At 34.4% G+C, this 8,044-nt stretch overlaps 2 protein-coding genes across 3 annotated transcripts; one reads left to right on the top strand and one right to left on the bottom strand.

The window, feature by feature from the left end:
* Nucleotides 1-1,417: 1,417 nt before the first annotated feature.
* LOC130464328 (uncharacterized) lies at nt 1,418-7,689 on the bottom strand. 2 transcript variants are annotated; one of them, XM_056833854.1, is made up of 5 exons: nt 6,858-7,689; nt 6,624-6,749; nt 2,775-3,415; nt 1,776-2,522; nt 1,418-1,686 (listed from the first exon to the last, which is right to left on the bottom strand). In XM_056833854.1, the coding sequence occupies exons 3-5, from the start codon at nt 3,244-3,246 to the stop codon at nt 1,670-1,672; spliced, it is 1,236 nt and encodes a 411-aa protein (XP_056689832.1). In that variant the 5' UTR covers nt 3,247-3,415; nt 6,624-6,749; nt 6,858-7,689; the 3' UTR covers nt 1,418-1,669. The 2 variants fall into 2 exon arrangements, with proteins under 2 accessions (XP_056689832.1, XP_056689831.1); XM_056833853.1 differs by having other exon boundaries at nt 1,422-1,686; nt 2,757-3,415; nt 6,858-7,687.
* LOC110804987 (uncharacterized) lies at nt 4,208-6,565 on the top strand. The gene is made up of 2 exons (XM_056832076.1): nt 4,208-4,283; nt 4,967-6,565. The coding sequence occupies exons 1-2, from the start codon at nt 4,208-4,210 to the stop codon at nt 6,058-6,060; spliced, it is 1,170 nt and encodes a 389-aa protein (XP_056688054.1). The 3' UTR covers nt 6,061-6,565.
* Nucleotides 7,690-8,044: the final 355 nt, after the last annotated feature.

Here is an 8,044-nt window from a genome sequence, read left to right as displayed (position 1 = left end):
GAAAAGGTTTCATCGTAATCCATACCGTGTCCTTTGAAAACTTCAAGTTTCCCATCCTTGTCCTTTTTCAGTTTGAAAACCCATTTGCTTCCAATGGCTTGGTAGCCATCTGGAAAATTGACCAAATCCCATACTTGGTTTTCAGACATGGAGTCTAATTCAGATTGCATGGCTTCATGCCATTGCTTGGAGCTAGGGCTCGTCATAGCTTATTTGTAAGTCGCAGGTTCATCACTTTCAAGTAATAGAACGTCATAGCTCTCGTTCGTCAAAATACCTAAGTACCTTTCCTGTTGAGATCTATATCTCTGCGATCTACGCGGGGTTACATTTCTAGTTGGTCCATGATTCTCACCAGATACTTCTAAAGATCTCTGAGTTTCATCCTGATTGTCATCTTGAGCATTCTCTAGATTTTGTTGTTCGACTCGAATTTCTTCGAGGTCTACTTTTCTCCCACTTGTCATTTTGGAAATGTGATCCTTTTCCAAAAAGATACCATCTCGAGCAACAAACACCTTGTTCTCAGATGTATTGTAGAAGTAATACCCCTTTGTTTCCTTTGGATAGCCCACAAGGATACATTTGTCAGATTTTGGATGAAGTTTGTCTGAAATTAATCGTTTGACGTATACTTCACATCCCCAAATCTTAAGAAAAGACACATTTGGAGGCTTTCCAAACCATAACTCATATGGAGTCTTTTCAACAGCTTTAGACGAAGCTCTATTTATAGTGAGTGCAGCTGTATTTAGTGCATGTCCCCAAAATTTTATTGGAAGTTCGGCCTGACCCATCATTGATTTAACCATGTCTAGCAAGGTTCTGTTCCTCCGTTCCGACACACCGTTCCATTGTGGTGTTCCAGGAGGAGTCAATTCTAATAGAATTCCACATTCTTTCAGATGGTCATCAAATTCATAGCTCAGATATTCACCGCCTCTATCAGACCGCAGTGCCTTAATCATCTTGCCTAATTGATTCTCTACTTCACTCTGAAATTCCTTGAATTTGTCAAAGTATTCAGACTTATGCTTCATTAGGTAGACATAACCATATCTACTGAAGTCATCAGTGAAAGTGATAAAGTAGCTGAAACCACCTCTAGCATTTGTACTCATTGGTCCACATACATCTGTATGGATTAAACCCAATAGTTCAGTAGCTCTTTCTCCAACTTTAGAGAAAGGTTGCTTTGTCATTTTTCCAAGTAAACATCATTCACACTTACCATAATCCTCTAAGTCAAATGGTTCTAGAATTCCTTCCTTTTAAAGTCTTTCTATGAGTTTCAAGTTAATATGGCCTAATCGACAATGCCACAGATAGGTGAGTTCTGAATCATCCTTTTTGGCCTTTTTGGTATTTATGTTATAAACTTGTTTGTCGTGATCTAATAAATAAAGTCCATTGACTAATCTAGCAGATCCATAAAACATCTCTTTAAAATAAAACGAACAACTATTGTCTTTTATTAAAAAGGAAAATCCCTTAGCATCTAAACAAGAAACAGAAATGATGTTTTTTAGTAAGACTTGGAACATGGAAACAGTCTTCCAGTTCCAAAACTAGCCCAGAGGGCAATGACAAATAATAAGTTCCTACAGCTAATGCAGCAATCCGTGCTCCATTTCCCACTCGTAGGTCGACTTCACCCTTGCTTAACCTTCTACTTCTTCTTAGTCCCTGTGGATTGGAACATAAGTGTGAGCCACAACCTGTATCTAATACCCAAGAAGTTGAATTAGCAAGTATACAGTCTATAACGAAAATACCTAAAGATGGAACGACTGTTCCTTTCTTCTGATCTTCCTTTAGCTTCAAGCAATCTCTTTTCCAGTGCCCCTTCTTCTTACAGTAGAAGCACTCGGACTCAGAAGTGGGTTGACTGACCTTCCTCTTTTCAGACTTGGCGCCAGTTTGCTTAGTCGGGCTAGCCTTCTTGCCACCTTTCTTAGCATTCCTCTTCTTTCTTGATTTTTTGAACTTGCCCCCACGCACCATAAGCACATCTTGCTTATCACTTTTGAGCGTCTTTTCAGCGGTCTTCAGCATACCGTGAAGCTCAGTGAGCGTTTTGTCCAGACTATTCATACTGTAGTTCAGTTTGAACGGATCATAACCGCTATGAAGAGAATGGATGATGGTCTCTACAGCCATTTCCTGAGAGAATTGCTGATCCAGCCGACTCATATTCTCAATGAGTCCAATTATTTTGAGAACATGTGGACTTACGGGCTCGCCTTTCTTAAGCTTGGTCTCAAGAATTTTCCTATGAGTCTCGAATCTTTCGACCCGAGCCAGATCTTGGAACATGTTCTTTAACTCACTGATGATCGCGAAAGCATCTGAGTTGATGAACGTTTTCTGTAGATCTGCACTCATGGTTGCAAGCATTAGACATTTCACATCATCCTTGTTGGCATCAATCCAACGATTGAGGGCTGCCTGAGTGACCCCGTCGCCCGCGGCTTCGGGCATCGCCTCTTCCAAGACATACTCCTTTTCTTCCTGCATAAGAACTATTTGCCAGTCAAGGAAGTACTAGGTCAGAATCTAAATCATAAATCAAAATCTAGGTCAGAATCTAAATCATAAATCAAAATCTAGGTCAGAAAAGAAACTGATTTAGTTATACATAATCTCTGCAAAATATTATATTAGAAAGGGCTGGTCATAGTAAAAATATTATTAGAAATCAAATAAAATGTCACAAAGCTTAAAATACGATAAGTATCCTTAAAATTATGCCATACCAGGTATTTGGAGGATACGTTTTTGCCTATGAAGAATATCGTCTCCAAGGAATTTCCATATTTGCTCCCATACAAATTCGGGTCTAGACATACTGCTTGACAACAATAAAGTCACAAAAAGACTTCTTAAATATTGTGCTGATCCCCAAAAACTTGCTTCTGTTATACCATCAATATACTCTTTGTCATCATCTAGTAATCCACGTGCATAGCAAGCTTCTTTGAATGAGGAGTACAATACACCATTAACAGTCCGAATGTCTTCGTAACATGTTGCACCTTGAATTGTATTCAATAAAGCACTCAAATAGTACAATTCTCCGCTGCCCGGAGGTATATAATATACTCTCCCAATAGAAAATCTTTGTTTCCTCGTGCTCCATTCTCTATTTCCATCCTTGTTCCACACAAACTTTGTTGGAAATTCAGCATAAGTTAAACTTCTTGCTATGGGATCTGTTTTATTCAATTCCATCCAACCTAAGAACATTGACTGATCAATTCCGGGTTTGTTAATAATGTTATCGAGTGGCTCGTCGTCTTCAAATACAATACTTTGTTCATTAGGTAGATGGAAGCTTAATCGTTGAACTGATGGAGTTCAATAATGAATATCATATCCAAGGATTCTCCAAACTGCTTCACATGGAGAAATGTACCTGTAATTTGAATGACTTAAAATTGATGAATAAGAAACATAATTATACTATTATAATTCATTCAAAATTATCCTTGTAATGTTCTATATCTTTATTTATTTGAAACAAAGGCAGCAACAACATTCTAAAAAGTCCCATTTGTCTTGTAAAATTCACAAAATTAAGGGTGCAATAAAAATAATTTCCTATTTTATTTAATGCTTTTGTTGTTTAAATGTTCTCTGGCGAGGTTGATGAAGATGTAAATGATGTATAACATGCTTTTGTGCATGAGTGTAACTATGATGAAGAATTGTATTGCCTCAGTTCAAAGCTGAGCTTTTGTGAATCAAGTAGTCAGTTTCTCTAGGTTTAAATTAAATGTTCTTGGGTGAGGTTGATGAAGCTGTAGTATATGTATTCTATTGAGCTTGAGTTTGACAATGATGAAGAGTTGTGCTCCTTTAGTTAAAGGATGTAAATGCTAAATTTTGTTCTCTGTTTCTTGGTGGTTTTATTTGCTCTGTTCTGTTCTGTGATTTCTATCGCCCCTACTAAATTTTCAAGTGATATAGTGTGGCATTGTAAACATGTAACATCCTACATCTTTTTGTTCAAGATATAATTAAAGCTCTTCTTGGCTGGCTAAAAGTTGTTCATCTTTCCGCCGTATGTGTTAATAATGTTATAACTGAAAATTTATCTAGTTTCCATGATAAAGTTTTTATTTATTAATTGTATCATGAGAGTTTAACTACTTGAAATTAATATGAATGGTTGTGTATGACTTTTGACTGCGAGATATTGCTGACTATGAGGAATATGAGGAATGGTATGGACAACCCCATAGAGCACCAGAATTACAGGTATGTCAATACTGGTGTCTTTGGTTGGTTTAACAGAAACATTAAGGCAAGAAATTCTTGTAGAACATGCAAATCTTGACCTATTCGTTGGTGATGGTCTGCTTTAAAGTTTTTGAGCATGATATTTTTTGATGCTTCCCTTAGAAGGGCATGTTACATTTTTTGATGGTCCTAAACTCCTCCCCATTTTAATTTTATTTTTATTTTTATTGTTACGTTATTTATTAACTGATTTTACATTTTTAATTTTTAACGAATACAACTCTTACTATTAGTCAGATGAAACTACCTAACCACAATTCTATGTTCTAATTATTTACATATTTTTATCAAATATTAAAAAAAGATAATATAGACTTATAATCAATATTAATTTTATAATCTCCGTGGTCATAGAGAATGGTAGAATATGAAAAAATTAATTTATAATCTCATTTTTATGCAGATAACTAACTAAGTTTCACACATTCTCTCATAAGTAGCGAGATTATGGGCTTTAATAACCTGGTGTCGTTCAAGCTTAATACATATAACTACAAGATACGACCAAACATGTTCACCTATTTGACTATTTCAAAATAATATCCGATATTTACTTTTAATGATCTATTTAATACATAAATACCTTTTTCCACTTTAGCTATTGTTATATAGTTTAGTGGTATGAAAAAATTATTTGCTACAAATTACGGATTATATTTTTAAGGAGTACCTTCTAAATTATTTTGGATTACCGTGCGTGGCACGGGTCCTACACTAGTCAAGGAACAACCATTCGGTGGAAAGGTAGTTGTTTTTGGAGGAGACTTTCGACAAATTTTACCGGTTATCCCAAAGGGAAGTCGTCAAGATATTGTTTTTGCAGCCATAAACTCTTCCTATTTATGGGATTTTTGTCGAGTGTTATCTTTGACACAAAACATGAGACTGCAATTAGGAAGTTCAGGAGATTCAAATGAGATTAGAGAATTTTCAGAGTGGATATTGAGAATTGGAGATGGTAAGGAAGGAGAACCTAATGATGGGGAAACAACCATAGAGATTCCAGATGATGTGTTGATTAAAGATGTGGTAACTAATCCCATTGCAGTAATTGTTGATAGTATCTATCCTTCTGTCTTGGAGAACTTGGATGACCCAAAGTTTTTCCAAGATAGAGCTATTCTTGCTCCAACAAACGAGTGTGTAGAGGAGGTAAATGAACAGTTGTTGTCAATGATATCAGGAGAGGAGAAAATATACTTAAGTTCAGATAGTATTTGCAAAGCAGATATACAGGGTAATCAAGAGCTATATACACCTGACTTCTTAAACAGTATCAAGTGTTCTGGGCTACCGAATCATACCCTAAAACTGAAGGTAGGAGTCCCTGTTATGTTACTTAGGAACATCGACCAACCTTCTGGTTTGTGTAATGGCACGAGATTAGTGGTTACACAGTTGGGTAACCATATAATTGAGGCTAAAATACTATCGGGAAGCAACGTCGGTCACAAAGTTTTCATACCTCGACTACTCTTGACCCCATCTGACACAAAATTGCCTTTCAAGTTTCAGCGCACGCAATATCCATTGGTTGTTTGCTTTGCTATGACTATAAACAAAAGTCAAGGCCAATCTCTTTCTCATGTAGGTCTATATCTTCCTAGACCGGTCTTTAGTCATGGTCAACTATATGTAGCAATATCAAGGGTTACCAGGAAAAGTGGGTTGAAAATTTTGATATGTGATAAGGATGGTCGCACATATAATACTACGCAAAATGTAGTATACAAAGAAGTTTTCCAGAATTTAGCTTAATGAGGTAATTTTAACTTCTTTTTAATTATTCATTTACCTTTTTTTTTGGTCAAAATTATTTACCGACTTAACTATATATTTTAAGTGACAGTTTAACACAAATATTTCATGTGCTTATTGCAGATACATTATGAGCATAATCATGTCTTGCGCTGGGAAATACACATCAGGAATAATGGACAATTTTAGTAACTGTTCTTTAAAACTCAATTTTTTTTTTTGTTTTTTTTTTTTTGCTATTTTTCCAGTTGAAACACATTCATCGGAACTTACAGATCGGTATTTTACCTTGATTAATTTTTTATTTTTTTCGCAAACAACCTTGATTAATTAAACTTGGTATTTTTCATCTTTACTATGTAAGAATAATGCATGCATGCTCAAACTTAAATCAGATTGTTCCATAGATTGAATAATAAATCAGTGAACTTGCAGAAATAAAAATTCAGTAATAAGCAATTTTCATCAAAACGAACATGCATATTTTTTAGTAGTAACTTTTTTAAAAAATATCTTTAATAAAAAAGAAAATCTTTGAGTAAATTTGCTAAAAAGACACTTACAGATCCAACGAAAATTTCAAAAGTTCTTTCTTTCCTCTCCTCCAATGGTAGTGATCAGATCTCATTATTTTCGAAAAAATAATCCCGATTTAATTTTGCAATAAGCACGGGAGATATTTCGACATCCTGAATTCAACCAAAATTGTAGTTACCCATGAAAGATCTATAATTATAAAATGCAAATTCAACAGTATTTTGTTAAGATCAATTGCAAAATAAACAAAAAAATCTTACCAGAACATTGGTAAAGAGGAGGAACGAAGAAGATGCGTCCCAAACAATCGATCACAATTTGTTTACTGATGTCAACTCAAGCGTTCCAAACCCGCGTTTTCATGGAAAAGCAGATACTTTTCACTATATTTATCAAAATTAAGAGATTTTTTCTGAAGCTTTGAGAAAGATTTAGACTTGGAAAAAAACAAGAAGCAACCAATAATAAGAGGGCTTCAAGATTGCGATTAGCTGTTTTGTTTGACAGTTGGGATGAATTTCTGAGAAATTTTTGTGAATTGAGGCTATGGTGATTACTTGGTTGGAGAAGACGAATGGGTGGTGGTGTTTGGAGAACGTGAATTTGGATGGCGGAAGAAACTAGAATTTCCCATGGATTTTCTTTCTTTTTTTTGATTTTTTTTATTTTAATATTAGCACATAGCTGTTTTGATGAAAGACTGTTGATTTTTTTTCAAAAAAAGGGATATTCACGTGGGGTAGTTTCTTCCACCAAACCAACTCCTAATTACTTCTAACATAATTACTTCTAACTCCTAATTTTTAATTACTTCCGCCAAACCAAGCTCCTCCCCATTTTAATTTTATTTTTATTTTTATTGTTACTTTATTTATTAACTGATTTTACATTTTTATTTTTTAACGAATACAACTCTTACTATTAGTCAGATGAAACTACCTAACCACAATTCTATGTTCTAATTATTTACATATTTTTATCAAATATTAAAAAAAGATAATATAGACTTATAATCAATATTAATTTTATAATCTCCGTGGTCATAGAGAATGGTAGAATATGAAAAAATTAATTTATAATCTCATTTTTATGTAGATAACTAACTAAGTTTCACACATTATCTCATAAGTAGCGAGATTATGGGCTTTAATAACCTGGTGTCGTTCAAGCTTAATACATATAACTACAAGATACGACCAAACATGTTCACCTATTTGACTATTTCAAAATAATATCCGATATTTACTTTTAATGATCTATTTAATACATAAATACCTTTTTCCACTTTAGCTATTGTTAAATAGTTTAGTGGTATGAAAAAATTATTTGCTACAAATTACGGATTATATTTTTAAGGAGTACCTTCTAAATTATTTTGGATTACCGTGCGTGGCACGGGTCCTAAACTAGTCAAGGAAAAGTTCCTTTGCCAGTCAAGGAAGTTTTT

The sequence above is a fragment of the Spinacia oleracea genome, chromosome 6 (genome assembly GCF_020520425.1).
Source record: "Spinacia oleracea cultivar Varoflay chromosome 6, BTI_SOV_V1, whole genome shotgun sequence".
In the NCBI taxonomy this organism is placed as follows: Eukaryota; Viridiplantae; Streptophyta; class Magnoliopsida; order Caryophyllales; family Amaranthaceae; genus Spinacia; species Spinacia oleracea.
Note: the sequence above shows the minus strand (reverse complement) of the source record. Positions and strands in the feature narration are given on the sequence as shown.

Bases quoted from the DNA above. Each gene is read 5' to 3' on its own strand.
- LOC130464328 (XM_056833853.1), bottom strand. From the start codon at position 3,246: ATGTTCTTAGGTTGGATGGAATTGAATAAAACAGATCCCATAGCAAGA. The intron at 2,523-2,756 runs GTATGGCATAAT...ACTGGCAAATAG, and splicing joins ACGTATCCTCCAAATACCTG to TTCTTATGCAGGAAGAAAAG.
- LOC110804987 (XM_056832076.1), top strand. From the start codon at position 4,208: ATGAGGAATATGAGGAATGGTATGGACAACCCCATAGAGCACCAGAAT. The intron at 4,284-4,966 runs GTTGGTTTAACA...TATATTTTTAAG, and splicing joins TGTCAATACTGGTGTCTTTG to GAGTACCTTCTAAATTATTT.